This window comes from Parasteatoda tepidariorum, chromosome 5, assembly GCF_982258835.1.
Source record: "Parasteatoda tepidariorum strain Cologne lab strain chromosome 5, Ptep-v5.0, whole genome shotgun sequence".
NCBI classification, from domain to species: domain Eukaryota; kingdom Metazoa; phylum Arthropoda; class Arachnida; order Araneae; family Theridiidae; genus Parasteatoda; species Parasteatoda tepidariorum.
Window position 1 is genome coordinate 37,340,908 of NC_141759.1, and position 18,701 is coordinate 37,359,608.

General features: G+C 30.5%; 1 protein-coding gene across 3 annotated transcripts in view; it reads right to left on the minus strand.

Moving 5' to 3' along the window:
- The window catches only part of LOC107446532 (uncharacterized), a 149,303-nt gene that overhangs the window by 110,866 nt on the left and 19,736 nt on the right, over positions 1–18,701 (minus strand). For all 3 annotated transcript variants that reach the window (XM_087163687.1, XM_087163686.1, XM_087163685.1), the window contains exons 3-4: positions 4,280–4,426; positions 1,805–1,951 (exon numbers count right to left, since the gene is read on the minus strand). In XM_087163687.1, the coding sequence (XP_087019813.1) occupies positions 1,805–1,951; positions 4,280–4,426 (294 nt within the window). The remainder of the gene's footprint in view (positions 1–1,804; positions 1,952–4,279; positions 4,427–18,701) is intronic.

The following is an 18,701-nucleotide window of genomic DNA, read 5'->3' on the forward strand; positions in this document are numbered from 1 at the left end:
TATTAATGCTTTTTTGTCCATTATTTTAATCGTTTTCTTTGGTTTCCTGCCACATTTTAGAGTTCACGTTAAAATAAAATCCATAAAACTAATGTGTCTCCAAGCAAGAAGTTTGTAACAATGTATAGATATGAAACTTCCATGAGTTAGTTTTGATAACATATTATTCAAAAGTAGCATTATAATTTGCATGAATCAAATCTTAATGTATCTAAATACAATAGAATGCTGGAAAATTAAAGATTTCAGTAGATATATTTCCAGCATGTATTAAGCACATTTTTCAAAATGGTTCTCAATTTCTATCTCATCCAGACCAAAATACCTGCGCATTTAATTACCTAACCATATCAGTTGTTACAGGAATCCTTTTACTTTTGAACTGTAAACTCTGTGAACTTGATTCTAGAATCTTTATATTCGGTTTGGATTAATGTATTATGAATAATACTTCACCTATCTAGATTAGAATGTATCTGTTTCACATATAAAACTTAGTATTTACTAAAGTTGCTTGGTAAAATTCCGAAGTATGCTTTACTGTAATTCAAGTTTGGCCTTTTAACAAAAAAAGGGCTAAAAATAAGAGTTAGGAAAGGTTACCAGTAACAACCTAAATCGAGAGATTTTTTTCATCAACAATGGATCCGCTTAAATTCTGTTAGTATCAATATGAGCTATCTGTGCAAAAAATATTTGTAAAACTTTCTTATTATAAGCCTGACCGACATCACTTCAGCCTCATCCAATTCCTCGTAAAAAAGGCTTACGAAACAAACCGTCACTAATGCTTAAACTTAAAGTAGAAGCGAAATTCCAATTTTCTCCTATATCTTTCCAGGGAAATTAAAAAAAAACAAAATGAATAACTAAGTTATTATTTTCAAACTTTTAAGTAATTTAGTTCGGGCGATTTTTTTCAATTTTGAGCTTTCAGGGGATTAAAGGATCAAAAATAATTTTAAAAAAATTTCAGTATGCTATAGCAAAAAATCAAGCAAAAAGCTAGGAACTTGCATCAAATTTTTTGGGTTTTCATGCGAGATGATTGCATAAATGTCCTAAATTTAGCTGAAATAATGATGGAATTTAGGATATTTTGATAAATAAAAGAATTTTTTTTCGTCATACTTCATTTTTTTACTACAAATTTGAAAATATTCAATAAAATTAAACAACATTTTTAGAGAAATTCAAATTTATTGTTTTAAAACTTGGAAAAAAATCACTAAAAGTCGCTCAATGAGCATTTAAATTAGTTGCTTTATCTTGAACATGAGCAAGCAAATTTTAAACTTTGTAGTAAATTGTAAATGGCAATTAATGAAAAAAGTCTTATTTAAATTTCTTAAATTTTTAAATATCATTAATCAACTTTCGAATCACATTCTGTACTTTTTTAAAGATTACTCAAAAAAATAAGGTACTTTTCAATTCCATCATTTCTGAGATTAAAAAAGATTTATTAAAAGTGACACCACAATTATTTAGTAGCAGCGACCTTTAATGTATTTCTCCCGTCAATTTTTTCATACGGAAGATAATTGCAAACAATTATCACTTGTTATAAAATTCTGATTTTTTTTAAAATTTATATATACTATTTTGAAAGGGAAAGTGCGCAACAAAAATAAATAAAATATTTTCCATTAGAAAACGTATTTTCATCTGCTTTTTTTTTTAATTTTCATACGTTTAATCAATTCCAATTATCCTTATTCCTACATTTGATTTTTATTACAAATGGATATCGTTTTCTTTAATCTGGAAAGAAATAGGTCGTGTAAATTTGTTTTATGCTTACCAACGCAATCCGCTTCCGGTTTCCCTTTCTTATCTTCGTCTACTGGTTTAAAATCTTTTTTACACTCACAAGTAAAAGTGTTGCCATTCGCTACACATTCCGTATTTTTTCCAGTGCAATCAGTGTCTTTGCATTCATGGGTTGTAGCTAAAAAATACAATAAAATAAAAAAATTGTTTGGATTATACATAAAATCTCACTTTATAACTTTATCTGGATTCTTTTCAAAGTTTTTAATATGAAACTTAGAAACCCCTAAACTCAAATAAGAATATTTGTCGGAGTCACTTTTAAAAGTCAAGTTCTCTCACTCCAAAACAGGTCCTTACATAATTGTTAAAGTACTTTCAAATTCTTTATTTTAAACTTACTACAAAAGTGTCCAATTTGCTCAATATAACTTACGTTTTTCATTAATGTTGTCGTCCCTAAAGATTTCCTACCTAAAAGTTTAAGACGAAATAAAATTTAAAGAAAGTACATATTAAAGGGCAGAAACGATTGATTTAAAGCAAAAAATCACTAAAAACTGTTCTAAATTTACATTTCTTTCTCATTAATTTAGCAAGTTCAACAGCAGCTCAGAGCTACATTATATGTTTAACAATTTTCAATTTAAGAGAAGGAAAAATATTCATTTTATTAACCAAGATCAGATATTAATGCTTTTTTGTCCATTATTTTAATCGTTTTCTTTGGTTTCTAGCCACATTTTAGAGTTCACGTTAAAATAAAATCCATAAAACTAATGTGTCTCCAAGCAAGAAGTTTGTAACAATGTATAGATATGAAACTTCCATGAGTTAGTTTTGATAACATATTATTCAAAAGTAGCATTATAATGTGCATGAATCAAATCTTAATGTATCTAAATACAATAGAATGCTGGAAAATTAAAGATTTCAGTAGATATATTTCCAGCATGTATTAAGCACATTTTTCAAAATGGTTCTCAATTTCTATCTCATCCAGACCAAAATACCTGCGCATTTAATTACCTAATCATATCAGTTGTTACAGGAATCCTTTTACTTTTGAACTGTAAACTCTGTGAACTTGATTCTAGAATCTTTATATTCGGTTTGGATTAATGTATTATGAATAATACTTCACCTATCTAGATTAGAATGTATCTGTTTCACATATAAAACTTAGTATTTACTAAAGTTGCTTGTTAAAATTCCGAAGTATGCTTTACTGTAATTCAAGTTTGGCCTTTTAACAAAAATAGGGCTAAAAATAAGAGTTAGGAAAGGTTACCAGTAACAACCTAAATCGAGAGATTTTTTTCATCAACAATGGATCCGCTTAAATTCTGTTAGTATCAATATGAGCTATCTGTGCAAAAAATATTTGTAAAACTTTCTTATTATAAGCCTGACCGACATCACTTCAGCCTCATCCAATTCCTCGTAAAAAATGCTTACGAAACAAACCGTCACTAATGCTTAAACTTTAAGTAGAAGCGAAATTTTTATTTTCTCCTATATCTTTCCAGGGAAATTAAAAAAAAAAACAAAATTAATAACTAAGTTATTATTTTCTAACTTTTAAGTAATTTAGTTCGGGCGATTTTTTTCAATTTTGAGCTTTCAGGGGATTAAAGGATCAAAAATAATTTTTAAAAAATTTCAGTATGCTATAGCGAAAAATCAAGCAAAAAGCTAGGAACTTGCATCAAATTTTTTGGGTTTTCATGCGAGATGATTGCATAAATGTCCTAAATTTAGCTGAAGTAATGATGGAATTTAGGATATGTTGATAAATAAAAGAATTTTTTTTCGTCATACTTCATTTTTTTACTACAAGTTTGAAAATATTCAATAAAATTAAACAACATTTTTAGAGAAATTCAAAATTATTGTTTTAAAACTTGGAAAAAAAATCACTAAAAGTCGCTCAATGAGCATTTAAATTAGTTGCTTTATCTTGAACATGAGCAAGCAAATTTTAAACTTTGTAGTAAATTGTAAATGGCAATTAATGAAAAAAGTCTTATTTAAATTTCTTAAAACTTTAAATATCATTAATCAACTTTCGAATCACATTCTGTACTTTTTTAAAGATTACTCAAAAAAATAAGGTACTTTTCAATTCCATCATTTCTGAGATTAAAAAAGATTTATTAAACACCACAATTATTTATTACACCACAATTATTTAGTAGCAGCGACCTTTAATGTATTTCTCCCGTCAATTTTTTCATACGGAAGATAATTGCAAACAATTATCATTTGTTATAAAATTCTGATTTTTTTTAAAATTTATATATACTATTTTGAAAGGGAAAATGCGCAACAAAAATAAATAAAATATTTTCCATTAGAAAACGTATTTTCATTTGCTTTTTTTTAATTTTATTACGTTTAATCAATTCCAATTATCCTTATTCCTACATTTGATTTTTATTACAAATGGATATCGTTTTCTTTAATCTGGAAAGAAATAGGTCGTGTAAATTTGTTTTATGCTTACCAACGCAATCCGCTTCCGGTTTCCCTTTCTTATCTTCGTCTACTGGTTTAAAATCTTTTTTACACTCACAAGTAAAAGTGTTGCCATTCGCTACACATTCCGTATTTTTTCCAGTGCAATCAGTGTCTTTGCATTCATGGGTTGTAGCTAAAAAATACAATAAAATAAAAAAATTGTTTGGATTATACATAAAATCTCACTATATAACTTTATCTGGATTCTTTTCAAAGTTTTTAATATGAAATTTAAAACCCCCTAAACTCAAATAAGAATATTTGTCGGAGTCACCTTTAAAAGTCAAGTTCTCTCATGCCAAAACAGGTCCTTACGTAATTGTTAACGTACTTTCAAATTCTTTATTTGAAACTTACTACAAAAGTGTCCAATTTGCTAAAAATTACTTTAGTTTTTTTATTAATGCTGTTTGTTGTCATTCCTATTGATTAATGATTAATTTAAAGCTTTATGACGAAATAAAATTTGAAAACGATGAAGGGACATATAAAAAGGCAGAAACGACTGATTAAAAAAAACAAATCGCGCAAATCTGTTCAAAATTTAATTTTTTTTCTTAGTTATTTAGCAGGTTTAACAACAGCTCAGATCCATACTTTAACATCTTTTCAACAGAAACGAAGGAAACATATTCATTTTATTGAAGTTTCAGTCTATCATGAGTTAGTTTTGATGACATTTTATTTAAAAGTAGCATTATAAAGTGAATGAATCAAATCTTAATATATATAAATTCAATAGAATGTAGGAAAATTGAAGATTTCACTAGATATAATTCTTGCATATTTTTAGGACTTCATTTTTGATAATGATTCCAAATTTCTTCTTATCAAGACCAAAATACCTACGTATTTAATAAGCTAATCATATCTGCTAATGAACTAATAATATAGGAATCCTTTTAATTTTGAAATGTTAACTCTGTGAACTTCATTTTAGATTCCTTCTACTCGGTTTGCATTACTGCATTAGGAATAATACTTTCCCTATCTAGATTGCAATGCATCAATTTCACCAATAAAACTTATTGTTTACTAAAATTGCTTGGTAAAATTCTGAAGTAGGCTTTATTGTATGTCTATTTTGGCCACCTGAGATTACCAGTAAGAGTCTAAAATGAGAGACTTTTTCTTCAACGAAGGATCCGTTTAAATTCTGTTAGTATCAATTTTAGCTGTCTATACAAAAATGTTTTTAAAACTTTAATGTTATAAACCTGACCGACTTCACTTCTGCCTCATCCAATTCATCGTAAAAAATACTTCCGTAACAAATCATCACTTATGCTTAAAGTTTATATTGAAGCGAATTCCTATTTTTCCCTATATCTTTCCCAGTAACTTCAAAATGACAAAATACGTAATTATATTATTATTTTGTATCTTTTGAGTAATTCAGTTAGTGCGTTTTTTTTTCACTTTAAAGCTTTCAGGGTTTTGAGAAATCGAATATAATTATAAATTTTTTTTCAGTATCATATAGCAAAAAATCAAACAAAAAGCTTGAAATTTGCTTCAAATTTTTTGGGTTTTCATCCGAGATAATTGCATAAATGTCCTAAATCTAGCTGAAATAATATGGAAATTAGGATATTTTGATAAATAAAAAGAATATTTTTTTTGTCATACTTCATTATTTTGCTACAACTTTAAAAATAGTGAATAAAATTTTAAAAAAATTTTGAAGAAATTAAAAATTATTGTTTTAAAATTTGAAAAAAATATCATTAAATGCCGCTCAATGAGCATTTAAATTATTTGTTTTGTCTTGAACATGAGCGAACAAATTTTAAAATAAAATTATAAGTGATAAGCAGGTTTAAAATATTAGAGGTTTTTTATTTATTCTTTTAAGTTTTCAGACATTATTTTATATCCAGAAACAGATTGCTTTAAGTAAAACATGATTTGCAATTTTCGTTAATTTTAAGAATCGGGACTTCTTTAAATAAGTTTATAAAAAATTTTCCACTCAACTAAATTTTTCCCCTTATGAGTATTTTATGAGCGAGACAGTTTTAAATTAATACTATTTTTCACAATAGAAAACGGGAAAAACATGTAAGATTCTACTTTAAAAACATACTGGAGCATAACTTAAAATTGTATGATTTATATATGCTGAAAATATAACTGCACACAAAAGGACTTAAACGAAGGTACAGTGAAATTACATTTTGTTTTCTAAAAATAACTCTAACAAGACAGTAGGCTATACAGCTTCAGCTTTTCAATTATCAATTCTTATTTCTAAGGTAGTTTCTTTGAGCATTGTATCATTTTTCTTAACAGGGCCCTTCAAGGACAAATCTTGTAACAAATATTTTTAAAGGTAGTGAGAGTTTACTTTTGTTTTTCTGAGTAGAATATAGCTAATTGTGTAATTAAATCTCCTTCCGCATGGTTTATAGTTAATTTTTTCAAATTGAATATTGGTATTGGGAGAGACATTATAATTTTGACACAGATGAAAAAGATCAATATTACATTGCGAGTTCAGAATTTCGTTTTGAGTAGAAGAATTTTTGAAGAAAAAAAAAGGAATTTCAATGGGGGTAAATTCAAATATATATTTGAAATCTTAAATTATTATTTATTCTTTTATGTGAAACCATAAACTCAGGTATTACACTATCTATTACAAAAGATTGTAATTATTAAACATTTTGTTAGATTTGCTTAAATAAAAATTTCAGGCACGTCAAAAAAAGCTGAGTATTCACTCTGATTTATTTTAAATTAATATAGAAATAAAAACTCAGTTATGAAGTGATTATTTGGATTTTTTTTTCCTTCCTGCAATGAGACTGTCTAAATTTTAAACGTAAACTATGCTATGGTGCTGCATATTGTCATACCAATGACGGTGACGGAATATTGGTGACACTGAGTTGTTGCCTTATATATATTGCTGGGGAAAAACTGTAATCTCACTTATTTGAAGCAGCTTTCTTTTGCGTCCGCTTGTTATCAGAATGTTCTGATTTGTCGTTACGTTTGAGCCCAAGAAGGCCATAAATACAAGTAACTCTGCTTATCTCATGTTCTTTTCTATTTCTCCTGTCCTAGTGTACTTTCCAACTGTGTAACTCTCTGTGTAATGTTCTATTAAGCATGTCATTCTTCGATCCACTGATCTCTGAATTTCATTACAACAACAGCAGAGCGTGGTTCCAAAACACTGCTTAGCTTATCTCTAATAAGTTGCAGCTGAATTAAAGTAATTCATTATTGCTCTTTTTTCTCTTTATTGCTCGAGGGTTTTATACTGCATAAAGAGCAGTTCGGTGTTGTTCCCTTTGATGATACTAATTTTCCGATGTGGCGTAGACGTGTAGAAGCCATACTATAGATGTTTTATAGCCATTATAGATGTTTTAGAAAAAGAACCCAACCCAACCAAAGAAACTGAGGTTGTAAAGTCAAAGAAAGCATATGCCATGCTGATTTCCTTGTTGAAGGATCAAGTCTTTGCCGCCTTTCCTAGTGAGAAGTCGGCTGCAGCTGTATGGAAAATCTCCACTCCATTTATGAGGCGAAGGGTGCAGTCTGTGAAATACTCACCCGGAAGCTCCTGGCTATGATGCGGAAGAGTCGAGATGTTTCCTTGAGACAAGACATTGATGATGTCAACAAGCTCGTGAATGATCTGCGAATCTCTGGTGCTGAGGTGAGCAATTTAAGTTATTTACCCTTTGATGCTCCTGCCGCAGGAATATGATAATGTTAAAGTTGCTAATCAACCGAATGAAAGTGTTTCATATGGCTTTATTAAGAATTCAATCCAGAAAATTTGACAGCTCACTGCATCATAAAGGAGCAGAAAAATAACAAAGAAACAATTCAACAATTTTGGTAAAGTGAACAATAAAGAACAATAAACATTTGAATCAATAAACATTTCAACAGTATAAAATTTTAAACATTAACATGAAAAAGGTAAAGTTAGTGACAATTCATGAGAATTCTTGCTTCCCAATGCAATTTAGTGACATTCCCACTTTTCTGGGAGTTCTTATCTAGTCTCTTACACAAGGGGTGATCATAGTTTAATACAAATTGGGCATGCTTGGCTGGGAGATGCATGCTTTGCAAGAGGTGTCACAAATTGGGCATGCTTTGCTGGGAAGAATTTTTGTGTTATATAATTGTTCTGATAAGCAATCGTGGCCTGTTTTAAGCCTAAAATGGGTTACTGCTTCTTTACGGGGTTGGTAACAAAGAAATTTCCAATTATCTTGAATATTTTCCCATATTTTGCCTTTTGATTTTATAGTTAAATCATAATTATTTATTTCGATGAGTTTTTTCATAACGTATTTTTTAAGAGTATCAGGTGTGACGGTTGTTATTTCTTGAGGCACAGTTGTACCGTTTTTAGCCAGATAATCTGCGTTCTCATTGCCTTCGATACCAATGTGTGAAGTGATCCATTGTATAACTATAATTTTATTCATTTCCTTGAGGAGGTTTATATCGAGCTGAATTTCGTTTAACAGCTTAGTTTAAAAACATTAGGTTTTCTGTTATTGCTTGAATTGCAGAAATGGAGTCTACCAATAGAACCACCCTTAGGAACTCATTAGATCTTGTTTTTAGGTTCTGTAATGCTAGATAAATTGCTTGGATCTCTGCATCGAAATTGGTCATATAATGACCCACGGGGGCGATTTGAGAAATTAGTCTACAAAAAACACCAGCTCCACCTCTATCTTATATCTGAGATCCATCGGTATATACATGTAGCCAATTGCTTTACGGGTATTTTTCGCAGATCATTTACAACGCAGTTGCCCTCAGCTCTGCCTCGATACTGTCTTTTTTCCTCAAGTTCCCTACAGTCAAGTTGTTTTCGATGTCTACGTATTCGAGTGGGTAGATAATTTTATATGTGCCTTCGGTAGGAATGTTAGCTTCGAAATCTTGAAGTGTGTTTTGACATATTTCTACTGGTGATACTTGAGTTTTGAGAGTACTGGGTTCCTGATTTAGAATCCACTCCGCTCTGTGTGAGGTCAACATTTTAATGTAACTTCCGACTGCCTGCTTTTGAATTTCGATGGTGATGGGAGGGTTGGAAGTATACAGTTGCATTGCTGCGACTGGGGTAGTTTTTGCTGTTCGAGCGATAACCCTAAGGGCTTTATTGTGCGCCTTTTCTAGTTTGTCAATACTACTCTTTGCCGCAAAAATCAAGGCCTCACTACCATATTTGATTATGGGTTTAACATATGTGTTATACGTTGAATTCAGAGTTGCTTGATTGCATCCCCATTTGGCTCCTGCAAATCTTTTCATCATTGTTATTCTGCCTTCCACTTTTTCTGCAGTGTCTTTCACGTGATCGGTGAAGCTTAATTTGTTATCAAGTGTTACGCCTAGATATTTTGTACAATCACTCCAACTTAGTGTAGCATCATCTATCTTCAATTCAAAATCTATCTTAATTTTTCGGAGGGAAAAGAATTGATACACAGTTTTGTTCTTATTTAAAAGCATATTATTATCAATGTACCAAGTTTGAAGTATTTATTTTCAATGTTTCATTCATGGAGCTCTTGAGGAAATGTTTCTGATCTTGATATTTTCTGGAGTTAGTTGCCTCAATCCAAATGACTAAATCATCGGCAAACATGGAGACAATAACCCCGGGAATTTCTTCTAAGATTGTTATGAGGTCATTAATATATATGTTAAAGAGAGAGCAACTGCAAACTGTTCCTTAAGGTAAGCCAATTTTACTTTGTCGGAATTGAGATTCCGTGTCATTCCATATGGTTCTTACCCATCTTTGGGTTAAAAATCTTCTTACCCAATTCCACATATTTCATCTTATTCCGATTTAATCAAGTTTGTAAAGTAACTTTTTTCTCCAGATAGTGTCGTAGGCACCCTGAAAGTCAACAAAGACTGCCAAGGAGCTTCTTTTAGAGTTGAACCCTGTTTTGACCTTATGAACTAACTTCATTATTGAATTATTTGTAGACATATTGCTTCTGAATCCTGCCTGTTCTTCGTGGATTAATTCTTTTGATTCAAGTAAAAATTTGAGTCTGGAGGATAACATTCTTTCAAATGTTTTGGCTAGAAAAGATGTCAATGATATTGGTCTATAAGCTTCAGAATTTTCATCTGGTTTCCCTGGTTTTAAAATTGGTATGAGGTTTGCTTTCACCGAGTCGGCTGGTAAGCTAATATTTTTGCTCCAAAACGTGTTATAAATGGAGAGTAGGAAAACCTTGTTTTTTTTCACCGAATGAAAGTCTCTTCTTAGAATTTGTCTCTCAAAAACCGATAGACGCTAAGGTTTTGTTGTTTGATTTCAAAGGGGAAAATAAAAGTAAAAAGGATAAGTTTCTTTCGGAAAATGTGACTTTTTCCCTGAAATCACCTGAAAATTCAAATTAGCGCTGTGACTTATTTTGTTCATTTTGCAAGCGTAAAGAACACACAGCCAAATATTGCAGTAAAAAGATTACCTGTTTTAATAGTGACAAAAGTGGTCATATGAAAAGAGACTGTAAAAATTCTAAACACAATGAAACCAGCTCATCGGCAGTGTTTTCTTTTATCATTGGAGATGTCAGTTGCGACAAGTTCATCATTGATTCGGGTACAGCCTCACATATGTGTTCGCAAAAGGAATGTTTTTCGTATCAATGTCAGGAACAGTAAAATGTGCGTCCACCCTCATTATTCAAAGAATTGGTAAAATCATAGGTGAAATTTCGACTGGTGTTGAAATAACTCTTAAAAATGTCCTCTTTGATTCAGATCTAAATTGTGAACTCATTTCTGTGCGAAATATTGAAACAGCAAACTTCAGTGTTATATTTAAATATGAAAAAGTGTTTATTGAATCTTCTGGAAAAAACATCTCTTTTGGATATCGTGATGAAAGTGTATGTTAATGATGTTAATAAAATTGTACCACAACATGGAATTGCCCTGCAGACCACGGGCATCGATGTCTTGGTCATCCTTCAAATAGAGTCCTCTCAAAGATGGGATTACCTGTTCCAACATCTTTCTGTGAAATCTGTGTATGTGCCAGGCAGAGTGCTGACCCGATGGAAAAAGGTCTAAGAAAAAGAAAAGATTAAATCTATGGTTATGATTTATGCTGATTTTCGTGGTCCCATTGAACCCGAAACACATGCAGGTGAACGATACTTCATGTCTCTTATTGATGATCATTCACGTTTCATGGAGGTGCCACTTCTTATAAGTAAAAATGATGTAAATAAAGAATTAAAATGTCTTCTAAACACTAATCCGTCCGTCCGTAAGTTACGATGTGATAATGTGAAGGAATATTTGTCTCACGATATAGTAAATTTTGCAACAGACGCTGGAATTTTAATTGTTCCAGCGCCTCCTTATGCGCAATCTTTAAATGGTGTTGCAGAACGGGCGATTAAAACTCTATTAGATAAAGGGCGGGCAATGTTGATCAAATCAAATCTTCCAAAGCAGTTATGGGGTGAAGCAGCTCATGCTGCAGCTTTCGTAACAAGTCGAATGCCGAATAGTTCACTTAACAACGATGTGCCTTTCAACTTAAAATACGGATGTCACACTGATTTATCCAACACAAAAGTGTTTGGTTATGATGCATTTATGCTCGTACCACCATCACAAAGAAAGAAATTGCATGATAAATCATGTAAAATGTTATTCATAGGATATTCCACTATGGGATATCGCTTAATGAATCCCGTTACAAAACGTATAACAGTATCGCGAAACGTGAAATTCAATGAAGTTAAAGAGATCTACGAAAAATATGTGCACAACAATTCAGATTTTAGTGTAACCGAAAAAGAAAGTGAAAGTCCGAGGTTGATGACCACTTCCCCTAGGATAACGAAGAAGTTGATGAAAGACCCCCAGTGAAACCTGAGACTGCTCACTCTGCGATACGGTGAACTATGATGACTTCGCATCCCTTCCCCCACAAGAACAACATTTGTGGCAGGGGGCGATGGACGAGGAAATGGAAAGTATGGATCTTCATTCCATTCCCGGAAGAAAGTAAACAAAGTTTGGGAATTAACTGAACTTCCACCCGGAAGGAAAACTATAAACTATAAGTGGGTGTTACGAAAAAAAAAGGGGGCGGTAAGTAAAGGCAAGGCTTCCTGCCTTGGGTTACATGCAGAAGGAATGTATAGATTACAAAGAAACGTTTTCTCCTGTTGTAAGTTTATCTGGATTACGTATATTGCTTGTTATTGCTTTAAATTAGAATATGAATTTTTATACATTAGATGTTAAATGTGCCTTCTTAAATGGTGAGTTAAATGAAACTATTTATATGGAACAACCGAAAGGTTACAACGATAACAGTATTAAGATATGTAAGCTTAATAAGAGTTTGTATGGCTTTAAACAATCACCACGCCAATGGTTTAAAAGATTTCTTGATTTTATTCTAAAATTAAATTTGTTAATGAACCGTGCATATTTGAAAGAAATTCTAATAACGGGGGAATTTTGATAGCTTTATAAGTAGATGATCTTTTAATTGCAGGATCAAATGATGCTGAAGTAAACACTACTATTTCTCTAATATCTAATGAATTTAGAAAGTCTAAATCAGGAAAAATGTCTGAATTCTTAAGTGTTCATATTAAACTAACTTCTAATGGAATGTTGTTAAATCAAGAATCATATATAGTAAAATTGCTCGATAAATTTAACATGTCTGAGTGCAAACCTTACTCTCTACCAATTGAACCAAAATCTACATCTGTTAGTTTTATGAAAGGAGATAATTTTGAAGGTCCATATAGAGAATTAATTTGTTCTTTATTATACCTAGCATATGTTTCTAGACCTGATAAGTTATTTGTAGTTAATTGTCTGAGTCAAATTCAGGAAAATCCTACTGATGCAGCTTGGTGTTCTTTAACCCTTTCGCGCCGACTGTCACAAATACGTGCCAGTATAAAACCGTATCAATCAGGGTAAAAAGATAAAACTGATAATCAAAGTATTTCTTTAGCAGTTTATTTGTGGGCGGAGTTATAATTGTTTGATTTATTTAATTCACCATTACTTTGTTCAAAATAAAACTATTTAGTTATACCTTGAATTAACATTGATTATATGTATGATTAAACTAAAATTAATTAAAGTAAAAGTAACGTAAGTCTGTCAAATTAACAACGACTACATTTAAGTTACCGTTTTTTATTTAATTACAACTTGGTTCTAATTTTGTACGAATGCTTTTCTGAATTGCCCGTCCCCAAGGGGTTAAAGAAAGTGTTGAGATATTTGAAGGGAACTCAAACTTTTAAAATTGAGTATAAAAGAAGCATTACAAAAGAATAAAATTTATCTATGTATGTTGATGCAGATTGGGATTCAAATCCAAGCGATAGAAAATCTACATCTGGTTATGTAATTATGTATTACAATAATCCTATTTTGTGGCGTTGTAATAAACAAAATTGTATAGCACTTTCTTCAACAGAGGCAGAAGTGCTTGCTTTATGCAAAAGTGTTCAAGATTTGTTACTTCTAATAAACTTTATAAATGAAATTATTAAGGTTGATAATATTATCATTTTCGAAGATAATCAATCTCGTATTAAATGTGTAACCAATGAAAATTCGCATGGCAGGCTAAAACATTGAATTGGCTAAAACATTAACAAATTGAAATGCATTCGAAATGCTATCACTGAGAATGATATTAAAGTTAATTATATACTAGTTAATTTTCAGATTGCTGATATGTTAACAAAATCTTTGCCCGGTGTAAGACTGTCAGAAATTTTGCCTCCTTATAATGTTATATATTAATTGAATTTATCTATTGTGCAATAAGGGCGGGTGTTAAGTAAAAACCGCAATCGCACTTATTCGAAGCAGCTTTCTTCTACGTCCTTATGTTATCACAATGTTCTGATTGGCCGTTACGTTTGAGCCCAAGAAGGCTATAAGTACAAGTAACTCTGTTTATCTGATGTTCTTTTTCTATTTCTTCTGTCCCTATGTACTTTCTAACTATGTAACTCTCTGAGCAATGTTCTATTAAACATGTCATTCTGACATGTCTGTCATGATCTCTGAATTTCATTACAACAGTATATATATATATATATATATATATATATATATATATTTTACTTATTATTTCCCCCCTTCTTCTTATATCTTTTATTTTTCTTTGTTTTATTCTTCGTTGAACTTATATATATATATATATATATATATATATATATATATATATATATATATATATATATATATATATATATATATATATATATATATATATATATATATATATATATATATATATATATATATATATATATATTACGCCCGTTAATTTTTTGTATCATATCTATATATAAGTCACCCTAAATTATGAATATATCAATTAAGTCGAACGTTTAAACAACAATTAGTATTCATAAACATTCTTCCAGTCTTGATATTTCCACAGTTAAATACAATTTAACAAACTGACTTGATACTTATTTGAACTATGCTTTTGAATTTTAAACGTTTAAAAAATTATTTTAATTATTGACTACTATATTAGCCTTATAGTTATTTGAATTTTGACCGATTCATTACCGCTTATAAAAAAGCTCAGAGTGAATTTTTTAAAGTTTTATTTTAAAACTCTCTGTATTTCATTCCCTGAAAAAAAGTATACCCTTTTTTTTTAATTTTGTTTTCGACTAAATAGTTAAAAAAAACACTGAAAATTTTTATTTTCCTCTCCTTTAGATCCAGTTTGTGGAAGTGTCGTATGAATAAAATCACATAAGCGTTTGCGATATCTTCTAAAATATTGCAGATTATATTATACGCAAATTAAATTTGTAAAGTATAGAGACTGCAGAATAAATTTCTAAAGTATAAGGGAGGAGAGACCTTTGAACTGAAAGGATTATCTAACATATTTGAAATAAAAAAAATTTTCATTGAACCTTTAGGAGAAATGCTTTTAGATAAATTATTTTTTTTTATCAGAAATTTCGTCACCACACTAGAATTTAGCATCAGATCTATGAATTAATACATCAAAGATCAAACTCACAAACAGTAATTGTTGTTTCATATGTTAAGAATCATTACCAATACAATTATCATTATATCATATCAATTTTAGCATAATGTTTTTTATTTTAATATTTAAAGAGCTAGGTAAATGAAGCGAGGAAATAATATTTTCAAAGTTGCTATAATCAGGGCCTGAAAAAGAAGAAAAGGGTATAAACTATTTTGTTCTAGATTTATTAGAAGGTAGGGCTAATTATTTCTTGTCCCATTATTTTTATCACTAATAAATTTATAATGAAAATTATATTTGTAAATTCAATGTGAAATACATTGTTAACGTTAGCGTAAAAAAATATTCTGATGCACACACATTTTCCCTAATTAATGATTAATTCTGATTCACGTACCTGCTTTATCTACCAAGATCTTCATTTATATTCCCTTAAAATTTTAGAATATATAGTTCATTTGTCACAGCTTGCAAAAAAAATTAATCCGTTGCTAATATAAGACGCAGATGAAAATACCAATATCGAAATATCAACTAGGGCGATATCAATACGTCATACTAAAACCAACTAGCTTCTAATACTACTTATTATTTATTACCCAAATAACTAAAATGATCATATATTTGGATAGAAATTAATCTTTACTTTCATTAAGCAAAGAAAATGAAGTCAAGTTTAATAGGAATAGATAAAATTTTATTTACTTACTCCTTTTGTTATAAACATTAATATATTTATTGCGCAATTTTTAAGGGATTTCTAATCTTAATTTCTATAATTCGGCGTTAATTTTTATTAAAAGAAACCAAGAATATGTTCATGAAGTTTTAGGAAAAGTACTTTAAATTAAAATTTTTCAAAATGTAGTGAATGATACTATTTGATATTTTCATATTGTTAGGGGAAAAAACAGAAGCAAACAAGAAAAATTTAGACACCAATTAGTCTAGTAGCAAGTAACAACTACAACAAAATGCAAAGTCTACACATAAAATATATTTTTTTCTTTTTTTTTCTTTGTCGGAACTATAAATTAGATTTTTTTTTCTTTGTCGAAAATATAAATTATATTTCTTGTTTCGTAATTCAGTGATGATGTTTTCATATTTCAGATATGATGCACATTAATCGGCTTTCCGGTAATACTATTTTAATGCTATAAATCAGTATTTAATTCTATAACCGGTATTTACAACTCAAAAAAATTCATGAAGGAAAAAAAAACCAAAATTATGAAATTGACTCAATTCACTAAAAGTCTTGTAATTGTATTTTTTTTCCACAAAATATCTAACAAGACATTTTTTCAAGCATTGGCATGCTTATATGGTTTCTAATTCATATCTTATTTAAAAAATAGTTGTTTCCTAAACATTGTATTATAGTTTTTTTTAGTTAACACTGCCATCTGATAATGAATTTTGTATCGAATTTTTAAAATTTGCACGGCTGCTTTTAAGTCGAAGCTAGATAACGTTCGCTCCTCTTAAATAAATTTTCAAATCATCTGTCAGATTTGAGACAGCCGTAGGAAATGGACATTTAAGAAGGGGGAAGAAGGCAGAAAACTATATTTCGCCCAAGTTAGAATTCCATCACCTTGCAGCAGTCTGTATCTTAGATTGGGAGGACATTTTTCCTCAGACAAACAGACAAAAACGGTTTTTTACCCCAGCATGGCAAATATTCACTGTGTAATAACTCTTAGAGAGAAGTAATGATTACATTCCTACTGTCACATTACTGATGTGTTAAAACCTAGTAATCTTCGAAATGCAATCGAGGGCGATCCGTCCTTAAGTTTTGTGAAAAATGGACATAATCCTATTTTTTTTTTTTTTCGATCTTGGAAGTCATGTGAACACAAAATGTTTCCAGCCTAAAAAAGTTGATTTAAGATTGCGTGATGAAGTTGATTAGGGATAATTGTGCTACGTTCAGATGTCTAAAACGCTCGAAACTTCTCTTGGGTCAATAAGAAGTCAATTTAGTAACTTAGCTGTGCAAGGGGAAACCTTATGATCAGAGTTGCAAAATGCTCCGATTTGCCAGCGATATTTTTTTTTCTTTAACACGTTCACGCCGGGAAAAGTGAAAATACTGGTAGAAGAACTATTTCAATATTAGATAATATACGAGAGGAGTTAATCTATTCTCAACAATAACAATTCACTGTAAGGAAATTTATCAAGGCGAAGAAGCAATTCAATATAAAAATTGCATCCGTTAAAAACAATTGGTAGATATGGATTTTTATTATTCCCGGAAAAAAACTAAGAAATGAAATTTATTTGTTGCCAGTTTTTACTCCGGTGCGCTGCCAAGATGAGACAATCTAGCGTGACCCACCGGTGGGTCACCCCGGCGTGAACGTGTTAACTTTTGAAGCGGTAACAAAATTTAAGCATTAGTATTTTTTTTTTATCTTTGCTTAAGAAAGTTGATTTAAAATGATTTTGACCACCATTACATAAATGAAATTTAAATAAATACCAAAAGTTCACACGATTAACATACCACCACTATTGCATTCCAATTACCAGAAAGAACCACCTTAAAGATCACAATTCAAAACGAATGAGAAAAAGGCCGCTAACGGCCCCAGGCGCCCAGATAAATTTTGATGACGATGATGACATACCACCACTAATGATAATTACCCTGACTTCAAAAAATTCATTTTATCTTGAGTGTGTAGTGAACTTTGGTCAGGTATTCGTGCTGTACCTTTGGATTTCCGCAGTTTTTTTTTTCTTAAATTAATTATATTCATAGTTTAAATAGTCTCTTCTTACAATTGTAAAATTATTTTTTAAATCACTATCATTTGAAAGAATTTTAAAAAGAAAACATAAATAACTGCAGCACGTGCAATTAGATAGTCAAAACCAGTGACTTTTGAGGAACAGGAGGGTTCTGTTGTAAAGAGCCCTCCGCATAAACTGACAAGTATATGTTAGGCAGAAAGATATGTTTATGCAGTTAAACAGTTACTAAGTTCAGTCAAGACTATTCTTGAACCATATGTCAAAAACTTTAAAACATTTTGATGCACTTTAAAAAAGCATTAAGAGCTACTACGTTAAGAAGTCCTGTCATGCTGGTATTTAACACGTTGAGGGTCGCGTCAGCCATCGGTGGCTGACACTGAACTTTCCATTTAGGACGCGTCAACCACCGGTGGCTGACACTGAAATTACATTTAGGCTGCGTCTGCCACCGCTTGCTGACACTGACGTTTCACATAAGCCGCAAAAAGCAGCTGGCTGACAGCGTATAACATGATATAGAACTATAAAATTTACGCTCTTTTATGGAATTACAAAAAAATTATTCAAAAATTACTTAATTATTGTGATTCTTGGTTTA